At 46.1% G+C, this 27846-nt stretch overlaps 1 protein-coding gene across 2 annotated transcripts in view; it reads right to left on the reverse strand.

The window, feature by feature from the left end:
- Positions 1 to 515: 515 nt before the first annotated feature.
- The window catches only part of LOC141100594 (E3 ubiquitin-protein ligase RNF14-like), a 59459-nt gene continuing 32128 nt past the window's right edge, over positions 516 to 27846 (reverse strand). The window contains exons 4-9 of one of the 2 annotated variants that reach the window (XM_073589487.1): positions 18102 to 18605; positions 11901 to 12129; positions 7484 to 7650; positions 3803 to 3901; positions 3525 to 3652; positions 516 to 714 (exon numbers count right to left, since the gene is read on the reverse strand). In XM_073589487.1, the coding sequence (XP_073445588.1) occupies positions 690 to 714; positions 3525 to 3652; positions 3803 to 3901; positions 7484 to 7650; positions 11901 to 12129; positions 18102 to 18605 (1152 nt within the window). In that variant the 3' untranslated portion in view covers positions 516 to 689. The remainder of the gene's footprint in view (positions 715 to 3524; positions 3653 to 3802; positions 3902 to 7483; positions 7651 to 11900; positions 12130 to 18101; positions 18606 to 27846) is intronic. The other variant, XM_073590211.1, reaches the window with a different exon arrangement.

The raw sequence follows: 27846 nt of genomic DNA on the forward strand, positions 1-27846 counted from the left end.
ACAGCGGCATTTAACTAGATAACAGCTGCGGGTGGATTGTGACTCCACCCACGGCTGTTGCGGGCACATGTCAGCTGTATATATCAGCTGACATGTGCCCGGAAAGGTGCGGGAAATAATAATGGAAATCTTATTATAGCGATAAAGACTTATACACACAGCAGAGCACCAGGCACAAAAAATGTTTAGCTCCTACAATTCTGACACAACTAAACAATAGTGTCCCTCCACATGAAATCAGAGGCATACTTAGGTACAACAAGGAGCTCATGCACCTCTATGACAGCTCTATTACAGCTCAGTGCTAAACACCCATAGTATACCTGTGTAGGGCATCCCACACACTCTAAATTATTCATTTTATTCATCTTAAAAGCTTACAAAATAAGGTTGGCACCTGTTATGTTCATATATATTTTCTTCTATCAGCAAAATAATTCACAAATTGTGAAAATTGAGTATTGTTTTTTTCTTTGAAATCTTATCAATAATTGATACTTTCAGTTCCAGAATACTTCCAGTTCCAGAATACTTTAATTATATATTGATATAATATAGATTTCAGTGGTAAAATACATTTTATTGGTTAGGAAAAATAGAGAGGTATTCTAAATCTCCTGGCCATCACTCGTGTGGGCATCGGCATGGTATAAATATTATTGTAAGGAATCCAGTCACAAAGGCAAAAATCAATTTTCTTCTTTTTCGTGCAATCTGCAAATTAATAAACAAAGAAAATCATGACACTTTCTATATAAAGGCACATGAAGCAGCATGGCTTGGAGAATATATACGTATTTATCTGTATTCTGACATTCTGTAAGGCACTGTGTAGGGACAAAATCTTTGGCTGTGTTGCATATGAGGAACTGTCTGACAAGTAGTGTGATACGCACATTGTCTAGATAGTATTGTGTGCTTAAAGTGAACCTGTCAGCAAGATTTTGCTAAGTAAACTACAGGCCTTGTCATGTTGGCGTTGTTACACTGAGTAAAATGACACCTGGGGTGAAGAAATACGTTTTGTGGTTCTTGTGTAATCAGTGTTAGAAGTTTTCAGTTAAAGAGAAGCCCATGCTCTGGGGCAGGACTGTAGGCAGTCTTATCTTCTTGTTCTAAGCCAAAAAAAACAAGCAAAGACCTTCCCACGGGCCTCCCCGAAGCACAAACACGTTCCCATCACAGAGACAGACTATTTGTGCTTTGGAGCGGCCTGTGGGCAGGTCTCTCCTTGGTTTCTCTGGCATAGAGCAGGAAGATCAGACTCTGCCTACAGCCATACCCCGGAGCATGAGCATATCATTAACTGAAAACTTCTAACACTGATTGCACAAGAACCACAAAATGGATTTCTTCACCCTAGGTAATATTTTAATCAGTGTAACAGCGTCAACATAACAGTGTCTGTAGTTTACTTTTCAAAATCCTGCTGACAGGTTTCCTGTAATGGAGTTGACCGGTGAGAACATGTTATCACCTACAAACAGGATAGTGTGCATGAATGACCGTTGTTCCGTTAATTTATTATGGAGCTGCTGAAAGCTGTACTTACTTTTTCTGGCTGTGTGGGGAAGGTGACCGGACTTGTCAGAAGAAAGAAGGGACGGTTTGTGCACTTTAGACAGATGTTAGTTATGACAGAAGGAAAACAGCTGGGAAAAATGTAGAATGGGTTCAGTACCCTGGTATGACCACAAGATGGCAGAGGGGAGTGTGAGTACAGGACTTGACAACAACTTATGGCTCTAGAAACCATTAGTCAATGGGGCCGGGGTTACAGGGAATCAGGAAGGTTATAAATAGGACAGGAGGGTTCCAGAAAGTTCCAGTCCCGGGAGGAGCTCAGAAGGAGAGGAGTCAGTGAGGGAGTACGAACAGTGTGGAAAGCTCAACTAGGGGACTGAGGAGAAAAGGAGTCAGGGGGGTGGCCCCGACACGAAAAACCGCAGAACAGACAAGGCCCCGGGGGTACCAAATTGACGAAAACCTTTGACCGGTGAAGTGTTGGCGGTAGATAGGCCTAGGGAGGCCCCGGTGGCAGAGCCATGAGAAACAAAAAATGAAGGAGAACAGCATCTCATCCGGGTGAAAGATTTTTCAAGCATTATGCTTGAAAAAGACCATGTGATGGTCGAAACGTCGCATTTTGTCATGGCGCAATTAACGTTTATCTATCTTTCACCCGGATGAGATGCTGTTCTCCTTCATTTTTTGGATTTCGTGATGTCCAACTGGGTCTTTGGACTTTGAACGTGCCTCTCCTGGATCTAGAAGTTGCTGTCGGCCACTTTTTCTCAGAGCCATGAGAAACGTCACAACGACAGAAGAAAGGTGTGTGTACCCGGGTCTGAATACGACGAGCTGTGGAAGTGCTGCGATGTATTGCTGAGGTCGTCAAGAGGACGGCCAATAAACTTGGACCTGTTGTACCCGAAATCTGCCTCCGTCTCGTGTCTGTGACGTCTGTTCGCGGTAAATAGGGGACCACCCCCAAGCTGGGCCACCTTCCTACAGCTGTCTCATGGGGAATGAATGGAATGGAAAAGCGGTCAGGCAACCGACCTGCCACTCTAATCTGTAACATGTTTAAAAGTTCCCAGTTGGGGATGAGACCCAACTCAGGAATATGTCTACTAACCCATGTTGTTAAATCCCTATGCCTTCACTTTGTGAAGTAGTGTTTGGTTAGCCAACTTCCTTATTTGACAAACATAAAGCAAAAGAGGGGAATATGTTAGAGTAAGAACAGGATTGAATCTCAGTGTGTGGTAGTTTTCAGGAAAACACTGAAACAAAGATTTATTGAGGTATTTAACTAAGTTGGATGTATGCAGGGAGCATCTTACTTATTACGCAGCTATGTGTTCTGCTATTTGCTGTCATGTAAGAAACAGCTACATTTATACATGGAGCGCCTATATTCATGATGGTTATAAATGAAACGAGCGCTCTTTTCATTTCGTAGGTGATACGAAATCATATGCATGTGTATATCTTCTATTATCACTGGCTGTAAATTGAATCCTAGAAATGATCAGTGTATGTAGTTGATAAAAGTAACTGTGACAACAGATTGCAGCTGTAAGGCTGTGTGCCCACGTTGCGTTGCTTTTCCGCAGTGTTTGTGCCGCCTCAAACGCTGCAGAAACGCTTAAAAGAAGCTTCAAATTAATTTGCATGCGTTTTGGGCTTTTTGTGCCAATGCATGCGTTTTTAAACGCTCAGGAATCGCTTAGTGGCTAAAAACGCAGCATGCTCATTAATTTCCACATTGCTGAGCATTTTTAGCCTTCCCCAATGTTCCCAGAAAACGCGCATCAAAAACGCGCGTCTTTTGTGCAAAAAACGTGCAAGAAATGCGCGGAAAAAAGACGCGCGTTTTCTGGGAAGGGGATCAGTTTCCTGAGCATTTAAAAACGCTAATGTGGGCACATAGCCTAAGAAATAACATTATGAAGGCAGAAAACTCATCATTGACAGATCTGAAGAACTGGTTGAGCAAGCTCTTATTTCTGGATACATACCTATTAAAACATTCTGAAGGAGAGTCAAAATGTTTATATGGATTATCTTGAGACAATATCTTCAAACAGAGCCAGCAAAAATTCTGCCTACACCTGGTGCAGGTCATTCTGTTACAGCCGTCAATTTTCTGTAAAAGGAAAAGTATCCCTAAGTGAACAATCTGTTAATGATGGATCTCCTGACATGTCATAGATTCACAGTTCAAAAACTCACATTTTGAGATTGTATATATATATATACACACATACTGTATATATATATTTTTTCATATATCTACCATCACGGATGAAACAAGGAGTATCCAGGAATACATCAGAAGAATGGCGCCAGAAGATGAGATGCTGAGAGAAAGCCTAAGGCAGCAACAACAACAGATCTGGAAGGAATAACAGGAACATGAAGCACCATGGCAAGGCAAGCCGCTGCATGGGATGTACCATCGACAGATAATGCAGGTGGCTGACAAGGAGAAATCTTCCCAATGGCAGGAGAAAGCTGGACTCCGAGACAGCACAGAGGCACTAATCATAGCGGCACAAGAGCAAGCACTAAGTATCAGATCCATAGAAGCAGGAATCTACCACACAAGACAAGACCCAAGGTGCAGACTATGCAAAGAAACCTCAGAAACCGTTCAACACATAGTGTCAGGATGCAAAATGCAAGCAGGCACAGCGTATACTGAACACCACAATCAAGTAGCGGGAATTGTATACAGGAACATCTGCACAGCAAATGGGCTAAGCCCCCCTAAGTCCAGTAAGGCAGGACTGTGCCGCAAACCTTTAAAGGGAGGCCAGCATGACTGGCTTGAGAGGGCCTATAGTGAGCTGAATGGTTTAATAGGTGTAGAAAGGCTGGGGTTAATGATCTGAAGAGGAGAGGGGCGGGTAGCAAGGCTGAATGGGGTAGGTAGGAGGGATAGGAGGAGCCTAAAAGGAGGGCTATAAGAAAGGGGATCACGTTACAGGGGCAACCATTTTAGGTGCCCCTAATACAGCAACATCAAGCTCCCACCCACTCGTACCTTGTCACTAATGACATTGAGGTTTTATTAAGTATGGGCGATACAGTTTCAGGATAGTAATCGGTTTTTCCTTTTAGTATATAAGCGAGGGTGTGTCTCAGGTTGCTATTGTTGTCATTTGTCGCGGCAGCTTGGCGTGTGGGGGGGTCCTAGAAGTTGGTGGTACCAGTAAATGGTGGCTCGGGGGGAATCTCAACAGGTCCTGGACTCCCCCTTAGGTGGATTAAGTGGTCGGGAACGTGTTGGTCACAAGGAGAATTTAAAAATTAGAACCGGTGGGTTCGTAGCGGATACTGGCCAGTCGAGTCTTGTTTTATGTCTTCGAGCTGGTGCCTAGCGGCTGGAGACAGGACTCTGTATTGAACCAGATTTGGGTTTTAACATGAGGATGTTATAATTTTTGGGGCTTCGAGAACCGTCCCCTCCTTGATAAATGTTTTAAATAAAATGTTTAATTTGTTATGTTAATTGTTAATAAAAGGCTGCTGTGGCCAACTCATCCAAAACAGAGAGTCGATTTGTTATTTTGTGCTGGGAATTGGTAGTTGGTGGGTAAGTTGGTTGGGTACCCCCCTTGAGGGGTTTGGAGAGGCTCACAGGTATCACGAATACCCAATTGTCAAGGTGGGAGACCCCAGAGAAAGTGGTGGAAAATGAAGAGGCTAAAATCCTGTGGGACTTCAAGATCCAGACGGATAACCAGGTGTTGGCTAACCAACCAGACATTGTGATAGGAGACAAGGATCAGACGACAGCAATGATAATAGATGTGGCAGTGCCAAGTGACAGCAACATCAGAAAGAAGGAATATGAGAAGCTGGAGAAATACCAGGGCCTCAAAGGAGAACTAGAGAAGATGTGGAAGGTGAAGGCAACATTGATTTAAGTGGTGATAGGACCCCTAAGATGGAAGAATGGCTACAGCAGATCCTAGGAGCAACATCTGAGCTCTCTGTCCAGAAAAGAGCAATGCTGGGAACAACTAAGGCTAGTTTCACACTAGCGTTCATGGACGCAGCGCAGGGCTGCCGCTAAGCCCCGCCCCCGGCTGCACTGACCGGAGGGGAGGTCAGTTCCTCCTCTGATCGCATGAGGCTGCATGCGATCAGCGTATCCCATATTTAGCGTTGGATACTCTGATCGTGCACTGGGCTGATTTTGCTGGCGCTGCTCCCTTTTGGCGCTGCGCCTAGCACACAAAAACGCGCTGTGTTGCATTTTTGTGCTCTGGGCACAGCGCCAAAAGGGCGCAGCGCCAGCAAAATCAGGCCAGTGCACGATCAGCATATCCAACGCTAAATATAGGATACGCTGATCGCATGCAGCCTCATGCGATCAGAGGAGGAACCGACCGGAGGGGGTGCAGTCGGGGGCGGGGCTTAGCTGCGCTGCGCCCATGAACACTAGTGTGAAACTAGCCTAAGATCCTGCGCAGAAACTTCAAACTCCCAGGGATCTGGTAGAGGACCCGAGAATGAGAAAGGACAACAAAGACCACCCCCATTGAGGGGTGAGAAGGAAGTATATATATATATATATATATTATATATATACACACACTGTATATATAGGCTCTCTAGATGGGAGCCGGGGAACCACCTGTTACCTGATTAGCCGCCACATGTGACAAAAACAGCTAATCAAAAGAAAGCCTGCAGATGCCGTCAAATAAGAGGCAGCTCTCCCACTCCCATCCAACACCCACAGACCACTGCCGTGGCCAATGGACTGTGACTTGCGAATTGATTTGTATCAACCATATTCTTGATGTATGTGCTTTAAGAATTAAACTTGCTCATTGGGTTTAAAAAAAATTCAGTGATTTTTTTTTATTCTATGGGCTTGGGAAGGTTAAAAACTACCAAATTTGCTGTATTCACCCATAACTGCTCCAGTTATGTCTCTTTGCCACTGCATACTGTCTTTGTTAATAAGCTGCAGCGGTGATGTCATAAATTCATATCATGTAACCGCTGCAACTAATCACACTGGCTCAGTAGTCTCAAGCTGTCTACATCAACATAACTTCCGAGCCCAGTAATTGACAGTCACTAGTGATGAGAGAACGTGCTCGGAAAAAGTGTTATCTCGGCATGCTCGGGTGCTAAACAAGTGACTTCGGCGTGCTCGAATATTATGTCCAAGTCCCAAGTGCCTGCATGTCTCGCGGCTGTTCGACAGCTGCAACACATGCAGGGATTTCCTGTTTGTTTTGCAACCCCTGCATGTGTTGCGGCTGTTCAACAGCCATAAGACATGCAGGTGCGGGAACTCGAACATATTTCTCAAGCACTCCGAAAACACTCGTTTAGCACCCAAGCATGCTCAGATAACACCTTATCCGAGCTTGTTCTCTCATCACTACTGGTCACGTGTGGAGTAGCCATGATGTTTCAATTATGGACTGTCAATAAAGACCGGCAAGAAAGGCAGAGTCATCCCTGAAAAGTACTTTTATTTAGCATAATAAAAAATATAACCACAGAAAACCAAGGCACTTATGTTTGAATAAATATTAGTGATGAGCGAGTATACTCGTTATTTGAGATTTACCGAGTATTTTAGCGTGCTCGGAGATTTAGTTTCTGTCTCCATAGCTGCATGATTTGCGACTGCTTGACAGCCTGAATACATGTGAGGATTGCCTGTTTGTTAGGAAATTCGCACATGTATTCAGGCTGGCCAGCAGTCGCAAATCATGCAGCAACGGCGACAGAAACTAATTCTCCAAGCACTTCCAAATACTCGGATATCACCTGAGCATGCTCAGAAATCTCGAGTAACGAGTATATTCGCTCATCACTAATACATTTGTTAAAAGTGTATTTTAAATGTAATGCAGTTATTTATCTTCTTTTTGAAATGGAATCTGCCATGTGTACAAAAAGTTTTATGTAGAAGGTTTCTTTACTGCTGTCTTTAATATCTTACCTCAGTTGGAGCTTTACAACCAGGGCAGGGCTTGGAGTACTTTCCAAGCCATTCCATATTCCTCAACCCTTCAACCGCCTTTAGAACATCTCCATATCTTTTGTCCATTTCTCTTCTTCTTTCCTCATTAGCAGCCAAATACTCTTCACTCAGTTCAAGAAATTTATCTAGGAGATACCAAGAAAAAAAACCATAGGTATATGTTCTGAAAATATAAAGGTTACCAGATAAATTGTCATATTGCTAGCGGCTTGGAGCACTGAACCCAGCCATTGCTCGGTGTTTCCATCATAACAACACAAGTTGTGTTTGAAATGCGTCCCATGTATGTATGTATGTGTGTGTGTATCAAGCCACGCCCACTCCACATAGCAACCAATCTCTAAACATCTTTCATTTCACCAGAGCTGTTTAAAAGATGAAAGCTGAGCTGTGATTGGTTGCTATGAGCAACAGTTTTCCTTGCAACCAATCACTAAGCATCTTTCATTTCACCAGAGCTGTTTAAAAGATGAAAGCAGAGCTTTGATTGCTTTCTATGAGCAACAGTTTTCCTTGTAGACAGTTGTGGTAACTGAGGCCTATTATTCTTATCATTTCTATGGTGTTACCGTCCTTCAGTAAAGCTGGAAATAACACAATTTATTACTGTGCCGACACAGACCACCCTCTGACACAGACTGCAGGGGGAGCCCAGTATCACACGGGATAGGATTAGATACACAGCTCAGCAGTCAGTATCACACAGGAGAGGATTAGATACACGGCTCAGCAGTCAGTATCATACAGGAGAGGATTAGATACACAGCTCAACAGACTGTATCCCACAGGATAGAATTGGATACACGGCTCAGCACATAGTATCACACAGGAGACGATTAGGTACACAGCTCAGCAGACATTATCGCGCAGGATAGAATTAGATACAGAGCTCAGCAACAGGATTTGCCAAAGGAGAGGACATTTTCATTCCAAGAATTTCACTCATTCCGTCTGATTTGCCTTTTGATTTTAAACGCCTCCAGTTTCCAGTTCAACTGGCATTTTCAATGTCCATTAACAATTCTCAGGGACAGTCCTTGAAAGTAGTTAGGATCGATTTGCAATCTCAATGCTTTTCTCATGGTCAACTTTACGTGATCTGTTTAAGAGTTGGAACTGCCAAAAATCTGTTCAGATTTGCACCGAAAGGAAAAGCCAAAAATGTTTTTTATCAAAAGGCTTTTGAATGAGTTGAAAATAAAATACTATCAATACTTGGGTAATCGTTTAGTTATTTTGTGTTGCAAATCTGTGGTGTTGAATATATGATGTGAAATGTTTTTATGTGCAATATAATCATTATAATTTGTTATAACTAACCACAGTTAGTTACTATGCCCGGGCAACGCGGGCTCTTCAGCTAGTGATTACATAGAAAACACTCTTGTTATTTAGTCGTTTTGAAATAAACATTGTATTTTAACATTTTTGAGTGCTTGGCTATTCATACTTGTCTACGTATACAATGTCTGCAGAACTTATTAGAGATAAAAAAGAAAATATATCAGATATTATTAAGCCATCATCATATCAATCCCTTAATTTCCCCTGGTGTCCGCACTTGCTCTCCTGGGTCTCGCGTGACATTGTTATATTGTAAGGGGTGTATCAGGACCGTGTAATACCCCACTCTCTTCTTTAGTGTTCTATGTATTATTGCTTCTATAATGTATACATATTGTGTGTAATGTTTTGTATTAATGCTTGAGTTAGGGAGCGTGTAGTGTCCATTTTTGGCCACTAGATGGGGGGCATTTTAGTATATAATAATAATCTTTATTTTTATATAGCGCTAACATATTCCGCAGCACTTTACAGTTTGCACACATTATCGTCACTGTCTCTGATGGAGCTCACAATCTAAATTCCCTATCAGTATGTCTTTGGAATGTGGGAGGAAACCGGAGTACCTGGAGGAAACCCACGCAAACACGGGGAGAACAAACAAACTCCTTGCAATTAGCAGGGATAAGCCTTCCACATTGTAGATAGTTAAACATAGGAGGGGTCAGCTGCAGCTAAAAGAGGGAGAACTTCCTCAAAGGAATTAGTCGGACCAGGGTGCCCAAACTGCCTACACGGGCTATGGAGCCCAGAATGATAGTAGTGACCACACAACGTCTATTAAGGGAGAAGCCCAGCCATCCACAGCACCAGGCCAGAACAGCAGCAGGCCACAGCAGTCCTGGCACAGATGCTTAAGACAGAAACAGTGGCAGTACGGGGACGCAGGTGGCTCCATAATGTGGCAACTTATCGCATGTGCTGATGCCCTCAGATCTGGGGCAAAACAGCTGAGGGAACTCCTGGATGCATTGAGTTTGGACCGGGAGGACACTGCGTCAGCACAGGAGACAGTACAGAAGGGCAGGTCGCTCACCATGTGGCAGCTAACTACGGAGGCTGATATTCTCATGTCTGGAGCAAAACAGACTAGGGAGCATCTCACCGTAGCATAGCTGAACAGTGATGATGCTGAGGAACCGTATGATACGGTCCAAGCCGGGTACATGCTCTGTGACAGAGAGAGAAGTGCAGGGAAAGAGGTAGAAATGTAGAATGTGGAACCTGTTGTTAATGCTGTGCAGAATATGGATGTGCTGCGTAAAGAAACCAGTAAAGTGGTTCATTTGAAAGTTGAAATGGACTGTGTCTCTATTTGTGCAAAACCGTCTATAGGGAGCTTTCTACAAAGCAGAGAAGACCCTGTCGGCGCAGAAGATGGAGCCACAGGTATGCAGAGTAATGGAAACTATTTTCATGTGATGGAAGGCCAGGGCACAAATACACCGGTTTCCTCAGCCATGACTACGGCCCTGGCCCTCCCTCACACTATCACATGATCCCTCAAGCTACTACATTCTCCCCTCCTTCGGACAAATTAGACTGTGACAATGTCATGTAAGCCCCCCGGGAGAGACACTGCCGACACAGCTGGAACTGCATCGCAGGGTGGTGGGAAAGGGAAATAGTCACTGGAACATTAACTAACTGAGATGAGTCAAGTACACAGTTGTACATCATACTTAAACAAAGATGAATCCTTCAACCATGAAGCCTAGATCACCGTGAAGTAATTATCCCCCTCTACTCCTCCTTGATCAGTCCTCATCTGAACAGGGATGATGCTGAGGAACCGTATGACACGGTCCAAGCCGGGTACGTGCTCTGTGACAGAGAGAAAAGTGCAGGAAAAGAGGAAGAAATGTACAATGTGGAAGTTGTTGTTAATGCTGTGCAGAACATGGATGTGCTGCGTAAAGAAACCAGTAAAGTGGTTCATTTGAAAGTTGAAATGGACTGTGTCTCTATTTGTGCAAAACCATCTATAGGGAGCTTTCTACAAAGCAGAGAAGACCCTGTTGGCGCAGAAGATGGAGCCACAGGTATGCAGAGTAATGGACACTATTTTCATGTGATGGAAGGCCAAGGCACAAATAGACCGGTTTCCTCGGCCATGACTACGGCCCTGGCCCTCCCTCACGCTATCATATGATCCCTCAAGCTACTTCATTCTCCCCTCCTTCGGACAAATTAGACCGTGACAATGTCATGTAAGCCCCCCTGGGAGAGACAGTGTCAACACAGCTGGAACTGCATCGGAGGGTGGTGGGAAAGCGAAATAGTCACTGGAACATTAACTAACTGAGATGAGTCAAGTACACAGTTGTATATCATACTTAAACAAAGCTGAATCATTCAACTATGAAGCCTAGATCACCTTGAAGTAACTATCCCCCTCTACTCCTCCTTGGTCAGCCCTCATCTGAAATACTGTGTCCAGTTTTGTGAACCACACTTTAAAAAAATACATTGAAAAACTGGAGCAAGTTCAGAGAAGAGCTACCAGGATGGTGAGCTGACTTAAAAGTATGTCCTACGAGGAATGGTTTAAGGATCTGGGAATGTTTAGCTTGGAAAAAAGAAGGCTAAGAGGAGACTTAATAGCTGTCTACAAATATCTGAAGGGATGTCACAGTTTAGAGGGATCATCTTTATTCTCATTTTCACATGGAAACCTGAGAAGCAATGGAATGAAACTGAAAAGGAGAAGATACAGATTAGATATTAGAAAAAGCTTTTTGACAGTGAGGGTGATCACTGAGTGGAACAGGCTGCCACGAGAGGTGGTTAGTTCTCCTTCAATGGAAGTCTTCAAACAGATGCTGGACAGACATCTGTCTGAGGTGGTTTAGTGAATCCTGCATTGAGCAGGGGGTTGGACCAGATGGCCCTTGCGGTCCCTTCAAACTCTAACATTCTATGATTCTATGAAAGAGCAACAAGGACAACATATCATTTCCAAAAAGTACTGTTCAAATATCATAAAAACCCATGTGCTTGTTAGCCCAGAGACAAGAACTACTGAACATACCGTCAGGTATTTTGCAAGGGGAGATTCCATGGAAGGTCATATTACACAGGACGCAAAAAGCAAATTTGCAGACAGAGCAGATGCCCATTGTACCCTCCGGCTCCTGCATGACTGGGGTCTGACAGCTCAGACGAGGGCAGTAAACAACATCAGCCATTAAATCCAAGCTTGACTGCAGGAGGAGACGATCATAGCGGCTAAAGAGCTGTTCCCCTACAAGACACTTTACCTAGAAGTAAAAAGAACATGAACAATTTACTATCTGTACTCAAACATGGAATCCAGAGCAGCAGATGGCACTCAATAATAATATTACCTTTTACTTTTCTGCAGTTGAATATGGTAGCATCCATACAATGCCAAATATAATTGTTGAAAAACACAGATTTCTACATCGCTGTATGACATCTTGCACATAGTTTTCAGATTTACTTTTGACATGTTTTCGAAGTATAAATGTGCAAAAACAATCAGTTGCAGAATTTTCTGTGGATCACCAGGTAATCTACAGACATGGGTCAGGGTCACACTAGCGTATGGCAAACGATGCGATAGCATTGGATGCGATATGCTAATGACCCTCGGCTCCTGCTCTGCTGCGAGCGGGAGCCGAGTGTCATGCTCTGTGATACCAGTCTCTCGCACAGAGCGGAGGAGGCAGAGAAACTAATTTCTTCATCTCCTCCATTGCCAGGGTCAGTGTATATCGCACAGCACTCGGATGATATCCGAGTGCTGTGCGCTGTGTCACTCGCACCCATAGACCCATGCTGCGATTTCTCTCGCACGTAGAATACGGCCGAGAAAAAAAACAGTGATGGGAGCTGCCCCATAGATTAATAGTGGTCCGAGTGCTATTCGATGTTTTATCGCATAGCACTCGTCCGTGTTCAACGCTAGTGTGACCCCGGCCATATTCACAAGTTCAGAAATAAAAAATAACTTTCCGTTGGCACTCCGATTGGAAACGATAGTTGGTCGATGGCATCGGTAGACCTACTGGTCATTTGTTCTGATAAGCTGCTGTAATTACAGTGGTTTTTTACCTATTTTGTTACATTAAAATGTGAGTTTAAATATTTTTGGAATTCAGTGTGTGTGATACATAAGCACTACATAGTCTAAATTGGTGTAGTGAAGTGAGAAAAATATAGGCATAAATTAAACTTATGGGATCAAATAACGAAAAATTGTCATGTGCATATAAATTCACCCCCCTAAAGTCAGTACTTGTGTAGCCTCCTTTTGTGGCAATTACAGCTGCAAGTCGCTTTGGATAATTCTCTATGAGCTTTTCACATCTTGCCACTGGGATTTTTGCACATTCCTCAAGGCAAAACTGCTCCAGCTCCTTCAAGTTAGATGGTTTCCTCTGGTGAACAGCAATCTTCAAGTCTGACCACAGATTCTCAAATAGGCCTGGGCTTTGACTAGGCCACTCCAAAACATTTACATGTATCCCCGTAAACCACTAGATTGTTGCAGTATGTTTAGGGTCATTGTCTATTGGAAGATGAACCTCCATCCCAGTCTCAAATCACCGACAGACTGAAGCAGGTTTTCATCAAGAATATCCCTGTATTTCTCACCATCCATCTTCCCCTCAACTCGGACCATTTTCCCTGTCCCTGCTGCTAAAAAACATCCCCATAGCATGATGCTGCCACCACCGTGTTTCACTGTGGGGGCTGTGTTCTTGGGGTGATGAGCTATGTTTGTTTGGCACCAGATGTAGCATTTACCTTGGTGTCAAAAGTTCAATTTTGGTCTCATTTGACCACAGCACCTTCCTCCATACATTTGGCTTGTCTTCCACATGTTTTCTTTTGCAAATTCAAAACAAGTCTTACAATTTTTGTGTGTAAGTAAAGGCTTTTTTTGCATACTCTTCCATAAAGGCCACCTCTATGGTGTGTAAGGCTATTGTGATCATATGGATAGATACTCCAGCCTCCATTGGGAACTCTGCAGCTCCTTCAGGGTTACCTTTGATTTCTGTTCTGCTGCTCCAATTAATGGCCTCCTTTCCTGGCTGATAGTTTTGGTGGGTGGCCCTCTCTTGGCAGGTTTGATGTGGTACCATATTTTTTTCCATTTGATGATAATGAATTTGATTATGCTTGGGGGGGAGATTGGGTTTTTTTTTTTTTATAACCCAACCCTGACTTGTACGTCTTAACTTTTTCCCTGACTTGTTTGGAGATCTCCTTGGTCTTCATGGTGTTGTTTTGCTAGTGGCACCTCTTGCTTAATGGTGTTGCAGCCTCTGTGGCCTTTCAGAAAAGGTGTGTATATACTGACCGACCATGTGACATCCTTTCATTAATCATATGAAATATTAAGGTAATTGTGTGCACAAGATATTTTTAGGGGCTTAACCGCAAAAGGGGTGAATCCATATGCACATGCCAATTTTACTTGATCCCACAAATTTAATTTATGTCTATATTTTTCTCATTTTACTTCATCAACTAAGACTAAGATGCATCACACACAAATCAGATTACAACATTATTTAAACACAGGTTGTAGCGTAACGAAACAAGTAAAAAGCCAAAGAGGTGAATACGCAATGATGAACATACGTATAGTGTTTTTTATTTTCGGCAATCTGTTGCACGAATCTGCAATTTGCTTCTATGGATTTCCATGCAGCTTCCTCCAGACTTCTCGGACAGCAAATACGTTACATGTGAATCTTCTCTAATGGCTCGTTCACACTTGAAATGAAATTGGACGAGTGCAATCCGATAAAAATTCGGATTGCAATCAGCCGGAGTGTTAAACTATGGGCCAGTTCACATCTTCGATTATTTTCTCATGCCGATATGGCATGCGAAAATAATCGCAGCATGCTGCAATTGCATCCGACAATGGGATCGCATTCACCCATACAAGTTATGTGCAGTGAAAAAATAAGAAAGAAAAGTCCACTCACCACATTGTAGGAATACAGATGAGAAGTCCCGCGCAGAAGGCAAAATATTCAGCATTCAAAATGAAAGGGATTGGAAATCCAGTGAGGCATATGTGGTAAAATTCAGAAAAAATGTTATCAAAAATTAAGAAAATTCAAAAACAGAGATGGAATCACCAGCGGCACACTGACCAATGCGTTTCGGCTAAGCAGCCTTATTCATGGTAGTGAATTCATGGTGGTCACACTCTCATGAGTAAGGCTTCTTAGCCGAAACGCGTTGGTCAGTGTGCCGCTGGTGATTCCATCTCTGTTTTTGAATTTTATTCATTTTTGATGATAAAGTTTTTCTGAATTTTACCATATATACCTCACTGGATTTCCAATCTCTTTCATATTGAATACAAGTTATGTGTGCGTGTGAAACATCGCACTGCACTCAGATATCACCTGAGTGCAGTGCGATTCCCGCGGACGCCGGCAATGAAGGCGATAGAGAAATTAATTTCTCTGTCCCCTCTGCACCTGTGCTGTGATTCTCTGATGTGAGCGGATCGGAGCACAGAGCACTGACACTCGTCTCACGGTCACAGCAGAGCTGGAGCCGAGTGTCATTAGCATATCACATCCGATGCTCTCGCATCAGATGTCATACGCTTGAGTGACTCTGGCCTAACACTGATGACATTCACAACATAATTGTTCATGATGAAGAAACATCTAATCATTCAGCTGTTTTAGTATGCATTGTATGTCTAAATAATATTTTTCTATACATAACTAGATGGTGTCCCGATTTTAACGCAACGGGTATTCTAGAATATGTATGTAGTTTATTTATGAAGTTTTAATAATGCAATAACGCACCCCCCAATCCTGATGTGCATGGTCCTCTCACCCCCACAATCCTGATATACATGGTACTCCTCCCCCCTATCCTGGTATGCATGGTCCCCTCACTCCTCAATCCTGCTATACATGGTCCCCTCACCCCCCAATCCTGATATGCATGGTCCCCTCACCCCCAATCCTGAGATGCATGGTCCCCTCACCCCCAATCCTGGTATGCATGGTCCTCTCACCCTCCAATCCTGGTATACATGGTCCTCTCACCCCTCTTTCCAGGTAAGCATGGTCTCCTCACCCCTCTATCCTGGTATGCATGGTCCCTCTCACCCCCCTTTCCTGGTATGCATGGTCCAGTCACCCCCCTTTCCTGGTATGCATGGTCCCCTCACCCCCCTATCCTGTTATGCATGGTCCCCTCACCCCCCTATCCTGGTATGCATGGTCCCGTCACCCCCCTTTCCTGGTATTCATGGTCCCATCACCCCCCTTTCCTGGTATGCATGGTCCCCCTCACAGCCCAATCCTGATATGCATGGTCCCCTCACCACCCAATCCTGATATGCATGGTCCGCTCACCCCCCAGTCCTGATATGCATGGTACCCCTCACCCCCCAATCCTGGTAAGCATGGTCCCCTCATCCTCCAATCCTGGAATGCATGGTCCTTTCACCCCTCAATCATGGTATGCATGGTCCCGTCACCCCCCTTTCCTGGTATACATGGTCCCCTCACCCCCTTTTCCTGATATGCATGGTCCCCTCACCTCCCTTTCCTGGAAAGCATGGTCCCCTCACCCCCCCCTTTCCTGTTATGCATGGTCCCATCACCCCCCTTTCTTGGTATGCATGGTCCCCATCACCTCCCTTTCCTGGTATGTATGGTCCCGTCACTGCCCTTTCCTGGTATGCATGGCCCCTTCACCCCCTTTCCTGGTATGCATGGTCCCCCTCACCTCCCTTTCCTGGTATACATGGTCACCCTCACCCCCCTATCCTGGTATGCACGATCCCCTCACCCCCCCTTTCCTGGTATGCATGATCACCCTCACCCCCTATCCTGGTATGCATGGTCACTCTCACACCCCTATCCTGGTATGCATGGTCACCCACACCCTCCTTTCTTGGTATGCATGGTCACCCTCCCCCCCTTTGCTGGTATGTATGGTCCCCATCACCCCCCTTTCCTGGTATGCATGGTCCAGTCACCCCCCTTTCCTGGTATGCATGGTCCCCTCACCCCCTATCCTGGTATGCATGGTCCCGTCACCCCCCTTTCCTAGTATGCATGGTCCCGTCACCCCCCTTTCCTGGTATGCATAGTCCCCCTCACGCCCCAATCCTGATATGCATGGTCCCCTCACCCCCAAATCCTGATATGCATGGTACCCCTCACCCCCCAATCCTGGTAAGCATGGTCTCCTCACCCTCCAATCCTGGAATGCATGGTCCTCTCACCCCTCAATCCTGGTATGCATGGTCCCGTCACCCCCCTTTCCTGGTATGCATGGTCCCCTCTCCTCCCTTTCCTGGTATGCATGTTCCCGTCACCCCCCTTTCCTGGTAAGCATGGTCCCCTCACCTTCCTTTCCTGGTAAGCATGGTCCCCTCACCCCCCTTTCCTGGTATGCATGGTCCCCCTTACCCCCCTTTCCTGGTATGCATGGTCCCGTCACCCCCCTTTCCTGGTATGCATGGTCCCTCTCACCCCCCTTTCCTGGTATGCATGGTCCCGTCACTGCCCTTTCCTGGTATGCATTGTCCCCTCACCCCCTTTCCTGGTATGCATGGTCCTCCTCACCTCCCTTTCCTGGTATACAAGGTCACCCTCACACCCCTATCCTGGTATGCATGATCCCCTCACCCCCCCTTTCCTGGTATGCATGATCACCCTCACCCCCCTATCCTGGTATGCATGGTCACTCTCACACCCCTATCCTGGTATGCATGGTCACCCTCACCCTCCTTTCTTGGTATGCATGGTCACCCTCCCCCCCTTTGCTGGTATGTATGGTCCCCCTCACCCCCCTTTCCTGGTATGCATGGTCCTGTCACCCCGCTTTCCTGGTATGCATGGTCTCTGTTAAAATAAAAAAGTTATATACTCACCTTCCGACGGCCTGCAATCTCCACTCCATGCGCCCGGCCTCGCGGTCTCAGTAATGCTTTGCGCGAAACACCGCTGATGACGTCGCGCTCTCACGAGAGTGACGTCATCTCCGGTCTAAGGCGCAAGGCATTACTAGAACCGCGAGGCCGGGCGCGTGGAAAGGAGATCGGACGCCGTCGGATGGTGAGTATAACCTTTTTTTATTTGAATTCTATTTTTTACAGATGCGCTGCGCCCGACTGCGCCTGCCACTGATTTTGGTTACAGACAGACAGACATGATAAGACGATTATATATATAGATTGTGAATAGAAATTGTTTAGCTATACCTGAGCTGGTGTTGCAACAGATTTGCACTTTGGTTCAGGGCAGTTTAGTGCATGAACTTGTCCGTCTTTAATCTGGACTTCAAAGTAGTCTTTGAGACAGCTGTTACAGTACACATGCTGGCAGTCCTTAAAGTGGGTGCACTCACTGCCCAGCTTCTCCATAAAACAGATATTGCACAAGAACGGTTTACTATCAAAAACCTTCTTCTCCTGAGCTTCACTGAAGACCAAGATGTACTTGACCAGGGCCGACACTGACTGCACGTCCTGTATGGCCCGTTTATCAAATGATCCTCTTTCCAATAAGACCCTATCATCAGGGGTCTTTTCAGCGGGTTGCATACGGTTCTGTAAGCCATTGCTAGACACCTCAATTTCATATGGAGATTTTATATTCAAGTAATCAAGTGTCTCTTCCTTCAGAAACTGAATCCATGGGAACAAGACAACACATCCACTGTTGTCCTGCCATAGGTCATCTAGTTGCTGGCATAACAGAGTGAGCTGAAAAAAATAAAAGTAACATTAAGAACGTTTTGGGTATTTTCACTTATGTAGTCCAACTGGGGATCAACCCATATTGTTATTTAAAGGTGTACAGTGAGGCATAGGATTTACATTGAGCCCTATACTTGTAAACACTTTCACCACCAATACTTCTGGGCTCATACTGTATATAGGAGGTTATGTGGGGGATCATACTGTATATAGGGTGCTATGTGGGGCTTAGAGCTCATACTCACTGGCGAGAAATACGGACGAGTGCAATCCGATAAAAAATCGGGTTGCACTCGGACCAATGTTATTCAATAGGTGACATCTCATTTGCGATTTTTTTTCTCAGACAAAATCGGACTGAGACAAAAATCGCAGCATGCTGCGTATTGCTGCGATTCTCAGATGGGACTCACCAATGCAAATCAATGGGTGCGAGAAAAAAATTGGACAGCACTCGCACCATGCGAGTGCTGTCCGATTTTTACTCACGGTGTCCTTTGAAAAGTCGGCAATTCATATGCGGCTATACAGTAAAATCACACTGACATGTTAGAATACAAAAGATAGAATACATGTATACACATAGAATAGGTGTGTATATATATATATATATATATATATATGTTAGTGACACACATATATATTTCTTTATATTTCATAGAGAGATACATAGTAGAATAGGTGATAATTCATTTGTCGGCTTTTGTAAAATCATTACAGAACCCGACAGGATATGAGAAATGGTTTACATACAGTAAACCATTGCATATCCGTTAGATTTATATATGTCCCTCATCAATAATGTTAGTAGTGTGTGTGTGTATGTGTGTGTGTGTGTGTGTGTGTGTGTAAAACATTGGAGCTGTAGGTGTTAAATTAAAGGATTAATTCACAGGAAAAAATTGTGTGGGCTCCAACGCAATTTTCTCTGCCAGAGAGAGAAAGCCAGTGCCTGAGAGCAGATATTAATAGCCTACAGAGGGACCATTGTTATTGCCCCCCCCCCTGGCTAAAAAAAAAACTGCCCCCAGCCACCTCAGAAAAGGCGGATCTGTAAGATGCGCCAATTCCGGCACTTACCCTCTCTCTTCCCATTGCCCTGTAGTGGGTGGCATACGGGGTAATAAGGGGTTAATGTCACCTTGCTATTGTAAGGTAACATTAAGCCTAGTTAATAATGGAGAGGTATCAATAAGACACCTATCTATTATTAATCCACTAGTTTGAAAGGGTTAAAAAAACACACACATTAAGAATAAAGACTTTTAATGAAATAAATAAGCACACATTTTTTCCATCTTTATTTACCTCCCAATCCAATCAAAGCCATCGTTCTCCTGTAAAAAATCCAAAATAAAAAAAGCAACAATAACCCATACCAGTCCGCCGTACAGTCAAGTCCCGTGCTGCAATCTATCTGAAGGGGTTAAATAGTTTACAACCGGGAGCAGTGCTAATGCGACCGGCCCGGCTGTAAACCACGGAGGAATGAAGGAAAAGCTGCCTGCGCAGCCTCCCCACCTGACCGGAGATGAACTGATTAGCTTGGGAAAGTTTCTGAACCTTTTCCCACACTGTCAGTTCACCGCGGGTAAGGGCAGCCTCAGTGATGTATATATATATATATAGATAGATTTTGAGGATCATTGGGTTTTTAAACGACGTGTACAGATTTTTTACAATGCTATTTTAACATGAGCTTTTACATAGAGAGAACTGCTGTATGTAAAAGCTTATGTTAACGGATTGCATACGCATGTCATACGGATGTTCCATGGAAAAATCGCATTATACTCGCATTACACTCGCATGACACTCGCATAGCACTCGTCCGTTTTTTCGGTACAGAAATCGGACCTTTTTTTTCTCGAAAATGGGAATGAGCCCTTATAGTGTTTGCTGGGGCTGTGTGTGGATTTGTACTGTATGTACGGGGCTATATGGGGGCTCATACTGTATGCATGGGGCTGTACTATTGATGGCTATGGTGTTCTGTTCATGTACTGATAATGATTTGGGTTTCATATGCATGTACTGATGATGGTTCTGATGATGAAAACAGCACCAGAACCATCATCACTACATGAATACATCACCAGAGCCATCAGTAGTACATGAATACAGCACCAGAACAATGATCACTACATGAATGTTACCAGAACCACCATCAGTACAGGAATAAGACCCCAGACACCAGTTTTTCACTTTTTCTGGTAATTTTGGCGAAAAGGGTAAGAATTTTAGAGTAGATGGTTGTTAGAGCTTGTTACCTGACCCATCAAAGGGAAAGAGAGTGAGATAGGGGTCTTGTTACCTTAGTCTTTGATCAATTGCTTTGCTTAGGGGCAGAGAGTGAATCAGGGTTAACAACCAGATGTCTAACTGGTGTATCAGCTAATAAGTTCCAATGTACTGTCCATAAATCTGGCTCAACTACACCAAAATCATAAACTAATCAGAATATATTAGACCTCAAGAAAAATGGAAACTTCTAACCATACCAACATCAAAAATCACCCAAATCATGTCTGTCATCTCAGCTCTGCTGTTCCAAAGTACTGTCGGCACATTTTACTCTGCTTTAACAATGTCTGTCTGATGTCTGAGCTCTAGGGTTCTAACATGAAGTTCACACATGTTACCTTTTTCCACCATGATGCCTGACTACTTACATTGCCCTGGTGAGAAGAGACAGCAACATTTAAATCTTAAATGTTAAATGTTGCCGTCTCTTCTCAGTAATTCACTTGTAATTCGGCCTGATGAAGGGGCCTTCTGAGCCCTGAAAGCTTGCAAATATAATTTATCTGGTTAGCCAATTAAGGTATCACTCCTTGAATACTTTTCTCAATTTTTTGGGGGGTCATAAGTATTTACATCTATTTTTCTGGCTAACACGGTACCATAATATTATTTTGTATTGTTATCCCCTCTTAGAATGTCTACCTCATGTGTTGGTGTACACATCTACCCAGAGGCTCAGTCCAAACATCCAGATCTTCTTATACATCAGCTACAGAGTGATTTCACCTTTTGTGCAGCAGTAAAATCAGCACTAAATGGGACTTCTCAATAACACTGGTCTGGACACTTTAAACATACCTCCCATTCATTGTAGATGCAGCGGCATAGTGCTGATGTCCATTGTTCCAAGTGGTTGGGCGTGGATCCCAACTTCTCAGGACATAGAAACAGTTGAAGATAATGGTGGAACACTGAGTCCTCAGATCAATGCTCCATCATTCTTTTTTTGGTAGATACCAAAGGATACACAGGCAAGTGGGATGCTTATGTGGAGGGCCCTGGGAAGGGGGGCATCATGCTGTGTGTGGGGGAATTACACTGTGTGGGAGGAATCATGTTGTATGGTGTTGTGCTATTTCTCCTTCGTCTCATTGGGGGACACAGGTACTGTGGGTGTATGCTACTGCCACCTGGAGGCTGACACTAAGTGAACAAAAAGGGGTTAGCTCCTCCTCCGCTGCATACACCCTCACCCCGATTGCGGGCGGAAACCAGTTTTTGCTTAGTGTCCTTGGAGGCACACACGTCTGGATGGCTCCAGACTAGTTTTTTTTGTTTCTCTACTATGAAGATAAGACCAGGGCGACGGACCCTATTGAAAGGGTCTGATCTCCCCAAACCATCAACGGGCGAGCACGCGTTGAGTATCGCCTCCTCGTATCCTTTCCCGCACCGGGGGACATATCTGGGCCTTTTTCCCCAGACTTCTATTTTTTGAGTTTGTTATTTTTATGAAGACAGACAGGGGCAACTGATCCTATTGAAAGGGTCCGATTTCCCCAAACCATCAACAGGCGAGCACGTGCGAGTATCCCTCCACATATCCTCTCCCGCGACGTGGGACATAATGCCGGACTTAGCCCTGGTCAACCCCTAGGTATTGAAACCATGGGGCTGTACAGAGGCACAAGATTAGTCTGTGCGGCCCCCACTGCTCCACCAATGCTAGGACGGTAGTGTGGCAAGGCGGCGGACGGTCCCTCTCCTCACCCCCTGAAGGGGTTAGCCGGAGCTAGGGTGCCTGCACTGTCCAGAAGTTACCCCATTCCCGCTACCTGAAATCATCATGTCCTCTCTTGTCAGGTATGAGGGCTGGGGAGGGCTCTGTGGCTTCGGAGGCTCCAGGCAAGGGGGAGAGGAGGATGCAGCCCCGCTCCTGTTTTTTCCCCCCGCCCAAACCCGGGCGTGGACGCCGGGTTATAGTGCCGATTCTGGCGCCCATAGGATGTGGGGCGCCCGAGTGTGCTCCTGCGCACCCCCTCCCTCGGCGGGCGTATAAAAATTTAGCCCGCGGCTCCGGCCGGGAGCTAGACCGCGGGGAGGAAGTCCCGCCCTTCCGACATGACGTCATTTCCGACGCCCGCCCCCCGTGACTAGGGCGGAAGCCGAACAAATTGATCCCCCGGCTTCACTCCTGGGTAGGCCGCGAGCGGGAGAAGACGTGGTGGCCTACTTAAAGGAGTTGAGGACGCAGGAGGCAGGAGTACGCAGCGGAGCGGGGGGACACAGGATCGGGGTAAGTGTGAACCCGACCCTGGTGGCCACATTACGTGCAGTTAGGGGTGCTGCTCCTCCTCTTCCTTCCGCCTTAGCTCCCATCGTATAGGCGGTATTCGTGAGTGTCTAGCCTGGCAGTAATATGGCCGAAAAAGGGAAGATGCACACATTCCTTTATGCCGCATGCATTTCCTGTGGAAGTATGTTTCCACGAGCACAGACCAAAAAATTATGTGACGCCTGTGTCTCCAAGCGCGTCCAGAAGCCCCCCTGCGTCAGAGTCCAGGGATTCAGATCCCCCGTAATGGGGCTTATCATTATCATGGTCTATGGCTTCTTTGACAAGAGCGATCGAGACCCTTCAAGCACCAGATAGGGGCAGAGACGGCGGCTCGCCTGTCTGGGAGGGGTCGTCCACCTCACAAGAGCCTCCGGCCTGCAAGGGCCGCGCTCATGCTAAGCAGGCGCATAAGAAAAGAACCCACACAGTGAGTGTGGCGTCTCATTCTCCGTCACCTTTTTCCGAGGACGAGCAGTGTTCAGATGATGACGCAGACGAGCCCCTGGACCTAGATACTCCAGGGTGTCGGGAAACGGTCGACAATCTCATCGAAGCTGTCAATCAGACGTTAGGAATTGAGGATGACGTCTCCATGGCTTCAGGCCATAAGGTGGCCTTTAAGCGGGCAAAACGACCGCATAGGGTATTTTGCACTCACCCAGAGTTCAAGGACACAGTGCAGCGTCATAGGGAACGACCGGACAAGCGTTTCTCGGACCAGAAAACGTTGGAAGCAATGTTTCCGTTTGTACCGGAGCTCTGTAAGAAATGGGCGGAATCCCCAGTGGTGGACCCGCCAGCCTCACGCTTGGCCTCGAAAACCTTGTTATCTGTGTGGGTCGCCCTCACAGGGCTGTGGGGTACTCGGTACCGGGCCGGTGTCAGCGGGATGTGTCACAGCAGCGGTGACCCGGTCCGTGGCCCTGGGCGCCCAATCAATAGGGCAAGTTTTAATGGTGGAATGTAGTTGATTAAATGAATAGTTCGTGACGTCACCTGTGGTGTTCGGCAAGTGAGGTGTTAAGCCGACGCTGCATGCAGATCCTCTGGGACTGGTGGTGTGTTGCAGCCAAGATGGTGTAGCTCCCCACTGGTGGAGCTGTAGTCCCAGGGCAGTGTAGATGTAGGGGTAGAGGAGAGGCACAGGCAGTGTAGAAGCTGGTACCCCGATCTAGTGGTACAGGGTATGTTAGCACGGGAATATTTGGAGGACACCAGGGCATGTAGTTCCAAAGCTTTACTCACAGTCTGTAGTACACACAGGTGCCTGCCTCCGTGCCATGTCCTCCAGGTCAGGGACTCAGTCAACCTCCAGGTCAGATGAAATGCTCCCTTCCAACACTCTGCCAACATGTGCCTTTCTGAACGTCTCCTCTTATAGCGCCTTTGGTGTGAAGTACTCCTAGTACTGAGTTACACTGGAGTTCCTCCTGACAGATGTTCCCAAGAACAATACTTGTACGGCAGACAGCTGTAGCCTGCTTCGGGGACTCCTTACTCCTGAGTCCTGGCTCACTATCCAAGTTGCTGTTGTGCCCCCAAGTCTCAGATGGGAGTAGTGCATTTACAGCTCACTACTCCACCGGTGTCTGCTGTAGGACCATTAGTATCCATACAACCTTGGGGACCGTGTTATGGATGGAAGGAGGAAAAAACAAAAATAATAGCTAAGTCCAGAAAACCAGAGAAGTTGGAAGCTATTGGATTGCAGACCCCTGAACCTATCCACAACAACTAGCAGTAGCCGTGGGGGGTTCCTACAGTGCCCTAGACCCCTCGATCACAGCCGGAGAACTAAATTAGCCTAAAGACAGAAAGGGGAAATCTAAACTGCCCCAGAGCAGACCCCAAAGCAATAGGCAGCCCCCAACATATAATGACTGTGAAGCAATATGAGAAACACTAACACAGATAGAAAGATAGGTTGAGCAAATGATGGGGCCCAAGCTAACTAAATAGGACAGGATAGAAAAGTTGCTGTCTGCAATTTGCAAAAAACCCTATCCAAAAATGAACCAGCAGACTGATTGGAAAAACAGGCCCTGAAGTCGCTAGGCTTCAAAAAGACTATATCAGCACTCAGGTATATTCTGAAGACAGAGCCAGAGATCAACAGATCAGAGACAAAAATGGAATTCAGTTCACCCCCGGCCGGGGATGGCTGAACTCCAAAAAACAAGGCAAACAAAACCAGAACTAAAGTGTACAAAAGGCAGAGCAAAACTTAGCTTTGAGAAGCAGAAATCAGACTGGTCTCCGAGAATCCAGCTGGAAAATCACCGGCAAGGCAGCAGGGCGTCGGCTGCCTTATATCCAGTCATCAGTTCCTGTGACCCAGTCATCATCTACCTGCTCAGCTGTTTGGTAATCAGCCTCACTACCTTCCTTCGCCAGAAGAGGGAGTTCATCAGACCTCACTGGTGAAGGGAAAAATGAACTCACAACAGGACCGGGCCCCGGCCTTGCGCTTAGAACTTCTAGGCCGGGTTCTCTCCTAACCCACGTCCTCTGTTCCCTTTTACTCCTTCGTTCCGTACTAGTCTCTCCTTCTTATGGAAGATCAGGTTTCTGTTCAATGTCTTTCTCCTTCTTTCCTTTCCCGTGCCAGCAGACCCAGGTCACTGAGATCTGCTGCAGCACCTCCTTCCTCCATCCCTCTCCCAGGGATCTTCTCTCCTCACTCCTCTCCACTCACTGACTGACTGACTGACTGACCCCCAATCCTAAACCTTCCCGCTCTTTTATGTATTCTAACTCCACCCACCTCCCAGCACGTTTCGTGTTCCAAGCAGGGTGCCACCAAAGGTGCTCTGCTACACTCCAAGCAGGGAGCCGCAATGTGGCTTTGCTGAACTACTGTGTTGTGTGGGATGCAGGTGTTGGAGCGTGGTCAGGAGCCTCCAACCTACCTGGATGGTGGGGTACCACACCTCAGGAGGAGGTGCAGTACCACTGTGGCAACTGAATCCTCAGGGGCGCCACATGTGCCTAGTGGTTCTTCCATTAAAGACCCCACGGATCGGCTCATAGAGAACTTGGCCCGCTCTGTATATGAATAATCAGGGTCAGCTCTTTCTCCTTCGTTCGCAGCAACATGGGTAGCCAAGGCCATGATGTCATGGTCAGAATCATTAAATAAGGTTCTGCAGGATAGGGATCTAACGACGGAGGTGTCGGAAATTGCGAGTATGATTGCCATGGCCAGTGACTACTTGATCAACGCTTCCCTGGATGTGGCCAATTGTGCAGCACTGGCGGCTGCAAACGCAATCGCCATTAGGAGGGCCCTTTGGCTGAGGATGTGGCGGGTCGATTCGATTTCCAAGAAGTCGCTCACTTCCCTTCCGTTTCAAGGTGATCGTCTACTTGGGGAGAAATTAGACCAGCTCATTGCAGATGCTACAGGAGGGAAAAGCAGTTTTCTCCCACAGCAGAGGGTCAAACACCATTTTGACAACTTCAGGCACGGTTTCGGGTTTTTCGCAACCCCGGGTGGACGGCAGCAGTCAATTCTGCCGCGCCAGCTTGCTACAACCAAGACAAGGACCGGCAGGTCACATATAGAGCCAACCCACTGGGTAGGATGCGAGCCCACCAGCCCAGGCGGAGGGGGACCAGGTCCAAAAGATCCTCAGCCATATGACTCGGGGCACTCGGTACCCGAGGACAGCAGAGAAGGCGGCCGCTTGCTCCAGTTTTGCCACATCTGGAGCATGGTAGCACACGACTCATGGGTGGCGGAACTGGTGTCCTCAGGGTACAAGATAGAGTTTATCAGGTGCCCCCCAAAATGGTTTTTTTTGTCCCGACGCCCCAAAGTGGAGCCCCGGGCAAGGGCGCTGCTAAGGGCTGTCAATTCACTCCAGCGCAACGGTGTCATTGTTCCCGTACCGGAGCACGAGAAGGCTTAAGGGTTTTATACCAATCTGTTCGCAGTCCCCAAAAAAGACGGGTCAGCCAGGCCAGTGCTGGACTTAAAGCTCCTGAACAAGTTTATCAGGATCAACCATTTTCGAATGGAATCTCTCCGTTCAGTAATATCGGCCATGGACCAGGGAGAATACTTGGCATCGATCTACGTCCAGGATGCCTATCTGCATATCCCTATTTTTCCTCCGCATCAGAGGTTCCGACGTTTTGCCATCGATGGTCGGCATTTCCAGTTTGTAGCACTGCACTTTGGGCTAGCCACCGCCCCCAGAGTGTTCACAAAGGTAATGGTAGTTGTCATAGCCATCCTACACTCCCGGGGTATAGTCGTCGTGCCATACTTAGATGACCTCTTGGTGAAAGGCCCCTCATTGAAAGCATGCGAGGAAAATGTCAGCATCACACTGGACACCCTTTCTCGTTTAGGTGGGTTGATCAACAGGAAAAAATCATCCCTTGTCCCAGTCAAGAGGATTTCTTTTTTAGGGATGATTTTCAATACCTCCCGAGGGTTGGTAATTCTCCCTCAGGACAAGGCACTAGCGCTTCAGCAAGGGGTCCGGAAGCTTCTGCAGCCAGTCTGTGGCGCCCCCAGGAGTATGGTCGCCACAGTGGCATTGCCTTCCTCCTAGGGAGAGTGATGTCACGCCTGGAAGCAATGAAGGGTCTCTCTGGCAGTAAATCACTGCATGCAACATAGTTCCCATCCAGGTCAGCAGAGGGAGTTCTGAACCC

Source organism: Dendrobates tinctorius, unplaced genomic scaffold, assembly GCF_039654945.1.
Source record: "Dendrobates tinctorius isolate UK_male_01 unplaced genomic scaffold, ASM3965494v1 ptg000001l, whole genome shotgun sequence".
NCBI lineage: Eukaryota > Metazoa > Chordata > Amphibia > Anura > Dendrobatidae > Dendrobates > Dendrobates tinctorius.